The 11894-nt window shown below is 59.2% G+C and overlaps 1 protein-coding gene across 1 annotated transcript; it reads right to left on the reverse strand.

The window, feature by feature from the left end:
• Positions 1 to 1354: 1354 nt before the first annotated feature.
• Positions 1355 to 9802, reverse strand: ZMYND19 (zinc finger MYND-type containing 19). The gene is made up of 6 exons (XM_045082837.1): positions 9556 to 9802; positions 8442 to 8501; positions 7305 to 7411; positions 6672 to 6812; positions 2127 to 2307; positions 1355 to 1948 (listed from the first exon to the last, which is right to left on the reverse strand). The coding sequence occupies exons 1-6, from the start codon at positions 9604 to 9606 to the stop codon at positions 1805 to 1807; spliced, it is 684 nt and encodes a 227-aa protein (XP_044938772.1). The 5' UTR covers positions 9607 to 9802; the 3' UTR covers positions 1355 to 1804.
• Positions 9803 to 11894: the final 2092 nt, after the last annotated feature.

An 11894-nucleotide genomic window follows, 5' to 3' on the forward strand; every position in this document is an offset into this window, starting at 1 on the left:
AGGTCAGCTGGGACCTTTCGATGTAATTTTCTGATAAGCAGCTGCCCACAGGACAATGTGTGCGGGTTAGGGAATTCAGATAGGCTCCAAGTGCCCAGACACAAAGGACACGGCCAAAGACCACAGCCTGTGGTCTGGTGTCTCATCCCAGGAGCTTCTGTGTGAAAGCAACTTGCGTAAGCACACTCAAGGTCCTGCGCTGGGAAGATCACCCAAACCCCAACATGCCGTCTGGCACAGCTGCCCACACCCAACAGTCCTGACCAGAGCTGAGTTCTGGAAGCAGGAGTCACACCAACCCTGGGAACGTCCCAAGAGCTCAAACCAACTGCTGTCTGTAGGACTATCTCTCAGGATCACACATATCGCCCTCCCCAGAAGATTTCTGATCCATTACCACTCAACCCAGGGTCTGGCAAGACCTACAGCAGACCTCACCTATGGAGCAAGGGCATCCCTGACCTAGAAAGCATGCAGCACTCACGCTGCCAGAGGCACCAGGTGGGGTTCTCACTTTCACAGCAGCCCCTCAGAGTTCGGAAGGGTCCCTCCTTCTCCCTGTATGTTGCCTTCACCTGACTTCCCCAGTCTGGCTCTCCAAGACGTACTGCCCAAGGACTGCAAAAGAACCTACCAGAAGCTCAACTCACAAACCAAGGACACCAAGAGTCTGTCCCCAGCCAAAGAAATGAGCACACACAAGACAGATGGAACACACTGGAAGAGGACAGAAGACCTGCACAAGGGAAAGTGTGGCAGCAACCCTTGGGACCAACATGGGAAGGGGAAAGGGACAGCCCAGGACACATGCTCGGAGGTGGAATGGCCAGCCTTCCTTCTCCCAGGAAGTAAAGCCTCTGGTGGGCTGGCTGGATCTGGAAACCAGTAAGTTCCTAGGCGCGGAGCCTGGCTTATTGCCCTAAAGTGGTTCTGCAAGGTGTAAGAGGCCCTGCCCAGCCTTCAGAACCTGGGCTCCCCGAAGGGAGAGGGAACCCAGCAGAGCAGACGGGGAAGCAACACTCCGTCACCCTGGTTACTCCAGCACACAGGCAGGACCTCGAGCTCAGCTGGTCAGAAGCCCCGCCACTCAGTGCGTGAATCCAGGTGAGAGTTTACCTGCGCCAGGGCTGAGAACATTCCATGCCTGCCCAACAGGGCCGCCTGCTCCAACGCCCCAGCTACCCCTGCCACAGGACAAGCATGGGTCTGAGTCTCCCACTCCGTGCCCACCTGCCTCCTCTCTCTCTCAACCCAGGAATAAAGGCAGTGCCGCAACCCCAGCCCTAGACCACCCTGATTCACTCAGAAATAAAGCTCAACGGCATCGAAAGCAAAGAGGAGGAGGAGGAACGGCTGAGGCACTCGATGATTCCACCCCTTTACTGTACCTTGTAGACGCGACCGCAGCCAGGCCACGCTCCCCGGGGCTGCAGCCGCCCGGACAAGCTTCTGTCACGTGACACTTTTTAGGCTTTTTAAACATGTGGCCCGACCGTTTGCCATTTGAGAATTACAGCAAATGATTCTATTTGTAATTTCTAACCCTCCCACTGCCTCCCCCCAAAAAAACTGTACATGAGTTTACAAACATATTAACATATAAATAATGAGAAGCATCCCAGTGGGAGCCTCCCCAGCTGTCTGTGCTCGGAGCTGAACACCGCAGGGACCGCTGAGCCCACCAAGTCCCGGCGAAGGTGGCCTCCGCGGCGGCTCCCAGGCTGCGAGCCATCGGCTCCTCCAGCAGCTCCAGGCCGACTGCGGGTCTGTGTCTGCCGCGCCCAAGGAAGGTCCGGCGGCGCGGTCACCGTTCGGGCTCCAGCTCGTGCTGGAAGGGGCGCTTCTTCTCCCGACAGTGCTTCTTGTGGGCCGGCCAGTCCTTCTGCTGGCACTGGGAGCCGCAGTACCGGGCCGCCTGGCAACGCCCGCAGATGTTGAACTCGCGCAGCTGAAAGAACACACAGAACCACGGCTTCACCGTCGCGCCAGGGGACTGGCTGCGGGGCCGACGCTACGTTCCCCCTCGGAAAGGGCTGGGCGAGCCCATGCACCGAAGCTGCCGCGGAAAAGCCGCTGCGGCCGGGGAGCCGTGGAAGGCCAGGCGGGTGGCGCGGCCGCACTGGTACCTGCTTCTCGATCACGGTGCAGGGCGGGTAATGGCACTCGTAGTAGGTGCAGGAGCTTTCCTCCTCTTCCACCACGTCCCCGTTGGCGTTATAGTAGCGGGTCACATTCAGGACTGGGAACTGCTCCTCGATGGGGTCCGTGGGGAGCTGCTGAATCGCCAGCCAGTATAAGCTCTGCTCCCTGGAACAGACCAGCAGACACCTCAGCACGCTCCGCCAGACACCGCCAAGGCAGGGATGCAGCGGGGACACGACCTCAGGACAAACTGTTTGCCCTGCTCTGTTTTCACCACATCTTGAACTTGGCTTCTCTTTGCCCCCACAGAGCATTCACAGCGGGGCTGATCTGTGTGGCATCAGGGACCAACCCACTAAAAGGTACACGGTAGGGCTATGTCTACCTCACTCCTCAACCCCCCAGATCTGGGACTGACAGGCACACGGCAGGCAGAGATGGGGTCTCAGGACCGGGACCTGGCCAAGCCTGGCCACCTGGCAGCCCTTTTCCCTGCTCATGGCCTCAGAGGCACCACCTGCTTCTGCTCCAGCTACCTCCCCTTTGACGCAGTGAGCTGCTCTATGTCCTTAGTGGACCAGAAGCTTACAACTAAGAAATCCTACCTAACTTGAGACCTGAGGCTCCCCGATGGGCCCCACTGGAGCACAGGGTGGGTAGGGAAAGTGCAGGCAGTCCACAGCCCGCCCTGGTGCCGGGCTGCATAGGAACAGGCTAACACCCCCTTCACACCACCAACCCCATGGGGGCCAGAGACTCGGTTACATACAAAAATTAATTCAAAATGGATCAAGGACCTTAATGCAAGCCCTCCGGGCACCTGGCTGGCTCAGTCAGTATGGCAGAGCCGTAACTCTTGATGTTTGGGTCAAGAGTTCATGTTGGTCCTAGAGTTTACTTAGAAGAACAACAAAAAAAGGGCACTATCCACAGAGCTACAAAGGCAACCCCCAAAATGAGGGAATTATATGCAAATCATGTATTTGATAAGAAATTAATATCCAGAATATATAAACACCTCCCATAACTCAACAAGAAAAACACCAAACAACCAGATTTAAAAACAGGCAAGAGGAGGGGCGCCTGGGTGGCTCATTCGTTAGGCATCTGCCTTTGGCTCAGGTCACAAAGCCAGGGTCCTGGGATTCAGTCCCGCCTTGGGCTCCCTGCTCAGCGGGAAGCCTGCTTCTCCCTCTGCCTCTCCCCCTGCTTGTGTTCCCTCTCTCACTGTCAAATAAATAAATAAAATCTTAAAAAAAAAAAAAAACAACAACAAAAACGGCAAGGGGTGCCTGGGTGGCTCAGTAGCTTAAGCATCAGACTCCGGATTTCAGCTTGGGTCATGAGCTTAGGGTTGTCACACTGGGCCCCACACTGGGCTCCATACTTGGCGGGAGGTCAGTTGAGATTCTCCCTCTCCCTCCCCAACCAATAAATAAGTAAATCTCTAAAAATAGCCAAAAGACCTGAACATACTCCTCTAAAAGCAGATGTAGAAATAGCCAGTACGCACATGAAAAGATGACTATCATTACTCATCATCAGGAAAATACAAATGAAAACCAAAACGAGATATCACCCCACACTCTTAGGATGAGTGAAACAAAACAAAAGCCAGAGTGCACTGAGTGCTGGCGAGGACGTGGAGAAACGGGAACCCTCGTGCGCTGCGGGCGGGGATCTGAAGCAGTAGACGCTGTGGGAATTAGGATGGCGGCACCTCAGAAAGGTAAAAGGAGAACCACCCTACAGCCCAGCCCCTGCACTGCTGGGCACAGACTCCGACCGCTGCAAGCAGAGTCTTACAGAGACACCTAGACTCAGGCTCATCGCGGCAGTACTCGCAACAGCAGAGACGTGCAAGCAACCCAAGTGCTGGTCGTCGTCAGCACCCGACAGGTGAGGCGTAGAGAAATAGAATGGATCATCATTCAACCTTAAGAAGGGTGGAAATCCTGACAAAGGCTCCATCAACAGACCTTAAGGACATTGTGCTGAGATAAGTCTGTACCAAAAAGACAAATCCTGTAGGATAGTACTCCCAGGAGACCCTAGAGGAGTCAATCCAGAAACCGAGAATGGGAAGGTGGGGGCTTGGGGAGGGGACGGGTCCCTGTCTAACGGGGACAGAGTCTGAGTTTGGGACAGTGGAAAAGTTCTGAAGGTGGATGGATGGCGGGGATGGTGGGTGGATTCGATGCCACTGAACTGGCCATTCAAACATGGTTAGGATGGGGGCACCAGGGTGGCGTAGTCGCTCGTCTGACTCTTGGTTGTGGCTCAGGCTGTGACCGTAGGACTGTGGGGTGCAGCTCGGGTGCGGCTTGGGTGGGGCTTCTCTCTCCCTGTCCCGGTTCCTGCCCTCCCCGCCCCTTGGGCCCACTCTCACACACGCATGCTCTCTAAAATACTTAAATCTCCCCAAAAAAAAAAAAAAAAAAAAAGGTTAAAATGGTAAATGTTACATGCGTTTTACCACAGTGAGAAAAGTCTTTTAAAGGAAAGAAAAAGGGAAGAGTCGGGATGTAGGAGGCTGCTGGCTGCCTTCAGAGCTTCCAATGAAATCCTACAAGACAGAGGCACACTTGGGCCCGAGACGGCTTTTAAAAGCAGAAAGCAAAGAAAACACGCTTTGACAAAGAGACCCTCCACCCCTGCCCCCAGATGAGCCGCCCTTGTGGCCGCTGCACTGAAGGGAAGTCAGGCAGGATGTGCAGGTCTGGGAGAATCCATGGGGCCATATTCCCAGCCTCACAGACAGGTTGATTCCCACCACAAGAACCAGCCATGTGGAGGCCACCAGCTGAGAAAGAGAAGGACACATACTGCCCAGGCCAACTGGGAGTTCACGCTGCACTCAGCCTCGCTCTGACCCACGACAAGCACTCGGGCTAGCTCTGACCCACGGTGTGACTGCTGCTGGGAGTCTCCATCCCTAGCCAACAAACTAAGGATGGCACCACTTGGTTGTCTCCTGAGAGGTCACAAAGGAGAGAGCCTCAAGAGCAGAGCCGCAGTCCTGGGCCTCCCAGAGCAGCCTAGAGGAGCATGGGGACAGCCAGGCCACGACCCAGCAGAGACCACTCCACGGGGTAGCCTGGGGTGCAAAGGACCCTTTCACAAAAAGGTGTTTTCAATTGTGGTTATCTTATCTCCTAACCATAAATAATGTTCAGATGAGTAAATGTAACATTCAGCCATAGGTTGGCCAATCCATGAGTCACACAAAGGCCTAAAGCGACAGACTTCATAACCCAGAGCTCCTGAAAGGAGCAGATCCACTGCTGGGTAAAGGGGTAGACAGCGCCCTGTGGGCCCACAGTGGAAGGACCTGTCCAGTGCTGTGGGGGCAAATCCCAGTGCTCCCACTGAACAAGCATCCATGTTGGACAACCCAGGGGAGATGTGGACACTGACTGGCCTCCTGAGTTGCCCTTACTCTTCTGTTGATAACACCACCTTCATTTTGTTTGATGAAAGGCTTCCCAGAGGCCTGAGGGCGTACACGAACCGCAGAGAGCCCCTGTGAGCCCACAGATGGTACACAATGGCCGAGAACATCCTGGCTCATTTTGGTTCCCAATTCCCATCCTGCTGGGTCCCTAGCTCTTCTCAAGTGCTCCATGAAGCTCATACCAAGGCTGCGCTTGGGGCCAGCTCTCAGCATCCTACTTGCCCAAGTGGGTTACCTGTGCTATCCTGAGCAGAAGCAGTGTTTCCAGGACCACACAGTGGTGGAGGCTGAACAGCAGAGCCCCCGAACCACACCACCTTGCTTCTTTTAAAGATTTTATGTATGTATTTATTTATTTATTTGAGAGTGCGAGCGGGAGAGCACAAGGAGGAGGCAGAGGGAGAAGGAGCAGCAGACCCCGCTGAGCAGGGAGCCCGCCACAGGGCCTGATCCCAGGACCCCGAGGAACATGACCTGAGCCGAGGGCAGACACTTAACCAACTGAGCCCCTCAGGTGCCCCCATGTCTCGGTTTTTTTTTACTTAGATTAAACGTTTAGACAAAAAGACGCACAAGTGTGTACAGGGGCGCGGAACAGAAGTCCTGCCCATGTACAAGCACCAGCCCAGACAGCTCTTTTCCCACTCTAGCCGATCTAGAGAACCAACCCAAAAGGTCACCATCAAAATGGCATCCCACCCCCATGAAGTAAATAAGGATCCCATACTTGGAGGAAAATAACCAAGGTCTCCCCTCCCATAGATCAGGGCACAGGACAGACATGGGCCCTCTTGGTAACAAGCCCCTAGAGGATGGGGCGCCTGGGCGGCTCAGTCAGTTCAGCAGCTGCCTTCGGCTCAGGTCACGACACTAGGGTCCTGGGATGGGCCCTGCGTCAGGCTCAGCGTGGGCTCTGCTCCCCGGGCTCCCTTGCCCGCTCTCTCGCCCACACACGCGCTCTCTCTCAAATAATAAATAAAATCTTTAAGAAACAGAAACACAGCAACGAGAGCTTAGAGAAGGGCTCTCCCCCGGAGGCCCCCCACCGACGCCAGCAGGCCCTGAGGAGACCCACCTCTGCTTGCTGGACGTCTCTTCGGCTTTGGGCCGCCAGCCCCACGGCACCAGCTGCAGGTTGTCCAGCCGGTTGTCCACAGTCACGGCGTTGAGGTGCACCACCTGAAACCCGGGAGCGATGCCTCCCCTGTGACGCTCCCTAGGAAACAGACAACTCTCGCCATCTGCTGCCTCCGCACCCCCCCCCCCTCCGCCCAACTGCAGCTCCGGGGCCCGAACTGGGCCCCTGCCACACTGCCAGGGACAGTCAGGAGCAAGGCTGCTGCGAGGAATCCAACTATGTGAGTCTGTGGCCAAACACGATGGACCATGCTGGCAGTTCAGCCCCTTGACTGAAGAGCTAGGCGGCAAGAAGCCGGGCTGGAACCCCGACACCACACGCAGAGCCTGGAGCTTACGCACCCGAGCAGCGGCAAGCATTTCGGAGCTCCACCACGCGCGCCAAGAAGAGGCAGGTTGTCCCTCACAGCCCGCTCACGGGCTCGGCAAGAACACAGTGGAGGGAGCCGAGCCCACCCTACCCCAGAGGAGGCTGTGTCAAGGCAGGTTGCTCCACGGACGCCGGGGGCCCTGTGCACAACAGGGCTCACGCGGCACCCAAACGGGAAGCAAGCAGCTGGAAAACACCTACCACAACAGCTCGTGAAGGAGCCTTCCCGACCCTCTTCCTCGGTTTTTGTCAAAGGCATATGCAAATATCTTAGCACCATTTCCGTCTGCGTCTACTTCCATCCGGGCCTGAGAGAGGACGAGGAAAAGATCCGTTAAAGAAGCCGATGCTCAGCTCCACTTGGAATCCCTCTGAAGGACAGTGAAGTGAAACAGACTAGCCAGAGCACGTATAGGAGGCCTGTTTCTGGGACCCAGAGCTCTGCAGAGGCCCCTATCAGGAGCGGCCCCGTATCCCAACAAGCACTCACAACCCACTCTGAGAAATACTGCAGACACAGAGAAATAAACTTTCTCATTTTTAGAAAAACCCTACAACTCGGTGAGAAAAACGCTTGGACAAGTAACTAACAGTTGACCCTGAACACGTATGGGTCAGGCACACCGAACCCCACACAGCTGAAGACCCATGTGATTTCTGAGAGACAGCTAACACATATTCTGTACTTTAAACACAACATACGCTACATTCTTACAATAAGGTAAAGTTAGAGAAGGACAACGCTTTTAAGAAAGTCATAAGGAGAAAAAATACTTACAGTACTGGGGTGTTTTTATCCAAAAAATCCCCCCAAATAACCAAAAAACAAAAGTACCACACCCACATCTAAGTTAACCCGTGCAGTTCAAACTCGTGTTGTGCTGGGGTCACCTGCACGGTGAAAGCACGCGTGCAGCGGTCACAGGGTAGCGGTTCCGCAGACCCCTGGAGACTTCGGAGGGGAGGAGCCGGTAGGTGAGGACTGGCCGGTAAGCCGAAACTCATCAAGGAGAGCACAGCAGAAGGCAGGGGAGCTCAGGAAGATGAGAGAACGGACAGCACCAGGGCCCAGCAGCCACGGCGGGGCCCGGCCAGAGGGAAGGCGAGGTGGCCCTGGACAGTCTCCTAGACAGCCAGGGCTTGTCCAGTTGAGCATTCAACCACAACATGACACGGTTTGATCCGTTTTCGGGAAGAGTCAGCCACCAGGGTGAAAGTGGGAGAGGGCGCACATGATGGTGGTGCTGAAAGCCAGGCTGCCCTCGCAGGGGATAAAACCCGCCCCTTGCGACCCTCCCCCGGCTGAAAGCAGGTCAGCCGAGAAACTGCCACCCTTACCTCAAAGGAGTAGCCCTCCACCAGCGGGATATCTTGCTCATCTATCAGAGTGTACTTGGTCTGGAAATTAATCACGTTTCAACATGTTACGTTCAGGGTCACAGTCCAGTCTCAGCCTCAACAGAAACTGGCCCTTCCGGCTGTGGAGCAGGTGAGGGGTCCGAAGCAGCCTACCCCCTAGGCAGGTGGTTGTTTCCCACTGAGACTAGCAGAGGAGCAGACATCAGGCCTCCCTTCCCATCCACATGTGCCAGAACGAAGGGCCACTGAGCTGGCTGACCTCTAGGCTGTGTGTCTGAGCGCGCCGGTGAACCTAAGCCGAGAGGGCGGCTTGCTCAGAACAGAGGAAGGGGCCCTGGATGGAGGCGGAACATCCAGAAGGCTTCCGTGAACCGTTTATGAAGTGGGTGGCGGTACCCCCGAGCTGCTGCTCACTTAGCTTGCGTGAGTGGACGGCAGGACGCTAGCTCGCCGGTCCCTGAGTCAGAGGGATGGCAGGGCTGCGGGGAGGGCCCCTTCCCTAGGGAAAGTGCCACGTTCCTCCTGCAGGAAACGCAGGAGCGTCCCCCAAACGGACGGGTCGCAATCTTGCTCGGAAAGCCTTTTTCTAAGACCTCAGCCGGTTTTACCTTCATCTGACTGCCTCTGCTCCTCTCTCCCACCAGAAGCTTCCGCCGCTGGTGATGGGAACAGGGTTCCCATGCAGGGTAAGGTCCGTGGCTGGTGCAGCTGCACGGCCGGCCGGCGCCTGGAAACAGCCAAGCCTCAATGCCCACAGGTGCCAGGAAGCCCCGGCCTCGACCACGCGGAGGGCGGGGCCCGGTAAGGGAGAGAAGCAGAGGGAGGCCCTGCTCTGGGAGGCCCACCGAGGCCCGTCCAGCCCCGGCCACCGCGGGCCGCGCGAACCCTGCGCGAAGCTCACTGCGGACGGCCAGGCACCGAGACGCACGCAGGCCGCCTCGCCAACGAGCCAGCGGCCGCCTCGGGAGGGCGCCGCGCGGCCGCCAGCCCCGTCCTGGCCCGCGGACACCCGCCGCCGCCGCCGCCGCCCGCCCGGCCCCGCACCCCCCGACCCGCGGCCCCGGCCCCGCGCCCCCGCCCCCGCGCCGCTCACCTTCCCGGCCACCCGGCCGAGCCGCACGATGCCCAATTTGAAGTCGGTCATGGCCGGGCCTGCGCTCGGCCGGCGGCGCCGCTCCCTCGGGAGACGCCGGGCCGGGACCGGGGCCGGGCCGGGGCGGCGCCGCGGCGCGCCGGGTGGGCCGGGCCGGCGGGCCGGGGTCGGGGCCAGGCGGGACGAGGCTGGGCCGGGCTCGGGCCGCCGCCGCCTCGTGCCCGCCGGACCTGCCACGCGCCGCCGCTGCCGCCGCCGCCGCCGCCGCCGCCGTCGCCGCCGCCGCGCGCACCACCGCGAGCGGAGCCGAAGGCGGGGCGGGGCGCGGACACACCCCCGCCCGCCGCCGACCCGCCAATCGCGGGGCGCGCACTGCGCCGGCCGGCGCGCGCCGCCGCGCCGTGGCCAATGGGAGGAGGGAGAGTGCGCCGGCGCGTTGAGGAGCGGAGGGAGCGCGGGGGGAGGGGCGCGGCCAGGGGCGGTGCCTGCGCGGCCGCCCCGCGCTACGTCAGTTTCGCGGGAAGCTTTGTGCTGGAGGCCGCGCTCCGGCTCCTGCTCCGACCCGCGCCGGACCCCGCTCCGGGCTCCCGACCCCGCGACCAGCCCGCGGACCCCGGCCTCGCGGCCCCACACCCGACCCTGCGGCCCGGCCCGCGCGCGCGACCTCCCTCGCGGAGGGACCGACGGGGGGCCCTGCGGGCCGGGGTTTCTGCGGGGCTCGCTGCGGCGCCCGGCAAACGGCCCCGCCTCCGCAGGACGCCGCGCGGGGGCCGGGGCTGGGGGGGGCGGACTGGGGGGGCCGGGACTGGGGGGACCGGGGGGGGGGCCGGGGCCGGGGGTCCGAGCGCCTCCGGGACCTGGGCCCGCGCCCGCGCGCCTTCCCGCCCGGGCCGAGCGCCTCCTCCGCGCCGGCGCCCAGCGGAGGACCGCGGCGGCGCGCGGTTGCCCACGCGGCGCACCCTGAGGCCGCCGCGGCCTCCCCCGGCTCTCCCGCTGCTGACCGGGCGGCGGGGACGTGCGGGCGGCTGGGGCGGCGGGTCCGGCTCCTTCCCGAGCGGGCGCCCCGGGACGTGAGTCCTCCGAGCGCTGTCACCGCTGCGCTGAGGCGCGACGCGAAAGCCCCGGTCGCGTTTCGGTGTGGGGCGCGGGAAGGCCCGCGGGGCACGCAGGCAGGCCGGGGCTGGGGTCCGAGGGAGGGCGGGGGATGCCGGGCTGCCCGGTGGGCGTGAGCTGCGTGGGCCGGAGAGGGCAGGTGTGAGAAGGTCGGACGTCCGTGGTCGCCGGACGGGACCGCAGGGCAGAAACGGGCCCCGATCAGGGATGGGAGGGGCCGGAGCGGGGCCAGCAGGTTTTTATGGGCACTTTGACTTTTACACCCGGAGACGTGAGGCCGTCGGAGGACTTAAATAGAAGAGTGGCTGTTCCCTGAGTGGGGCCGGCGGCGTGCAGGGGGCCTGGAAGCAGGAAGGCTACTTAGCAAGTGAGCACTAGTCGCTGCCCGAGAGATCATGGGTGTCTGGACACAAGTGGCCAGTGTCCTGTAGCCCGGTTCATGCTTCAGGAACAACCCCAGACTCTCAGCGGCTCAGCAAAATAAAGATGAGTTTCTGGTTCTTGCTTCATGTTAAGGTTGCAAAGGAATTTAGTATATGAGTATAGAGTTCAGGGGGGCTGTCCAGCCTGGGGTGCAAACCCGGCGTTCCATAGCACATTTGTTGTATTTATTCACTTTTTAAAGGTTTTATTTATTTATTTGACGGAAAGATCACAAGCAGGCAGAGAGAGAGGAGGAAGCAGGCTCCCTGATGAGCAGGGAGCCCCATGCAGGGCTCCATGCGGGGCTTGATGCGGGCTCGATCCCGGGACCATGAGATCATGACCTGAGCTGAAGGCAGAGAATTTAACCCACTGCGCCGCTGCCCAGGTGCCCCACATTTGTTGTGTTTGAAGCCATGCAACTGGATGAGATCACATTGGAAGAAAATGCGGAGGGGCGCCCTGGGTGGCTCAGTCGGTTAAGCATCTGCCTTCAGCACAGGTCATGATCCCAGGGTCTTGGGATCCACCCCTGTCAGACTCCCCACTCACGGGGGAGTCTGCTTCTTCTTCTGCCCCTCTCCCTTGCTCCTGCTCTATCTCTCTCTGTCTTTCAAATAAATAAATAAAATCTAAAAAAAAAAAAAGAAAATGGAGATAGCAAAGGAGGGGTCAAAGACTGAGCCAGGGTCTGGGTTCTCCTTTACAAAAGGGGAAGGAAGTTCAAAAGAGAAGGAGCCAGTAAAGAGAGGGAGATGTCAAGAGGAAAACCAGGAGAGGATGGTAGCTTGGGAGTCAAGTAA

The sequence above is a fragment of the Mustela putorius genome, unplaced genomic scaffold (assembly GCF_011764305.1).
Source record: "Mustela putorius furo isolate JIRA1106 unplaced genomic scaffold, ASM1176430v1.1 tig00000596_pilon_pilon_pilon, whole genome shotgun sequence".
Classification (NCBI taxonomy): domain Eukaryota; kingdom Metazoa; phylum Chordata; class Mammalia; order Carnivora; family Mustelidae; genus Mustela; species Mustela putorius.

Coding starts and splice junctions, on each gene's coding strand:
- ZMYND19 (XM_045082837.1), bottom strand. CDS start 9,606: ATGACCGACTTCAAATTGGGCATCGTGCGGCTCGGCCGGGTGGCCGGG. Junction 6,813..7,304: donor CTCCTTCACGAGCTGTTGTG/GTAGGTGTTTTC, acceptor TCTGTTTCCTAG/GGAGCGTCACAGGGGAGGCA. Junction 1,949..2,126: donor GCACCGTGATCGAGAAGCAG/GTACCAGTGCGG, acceptor GTGTTCTTTCAG/CTGCGCGAGTTCAACATCTG.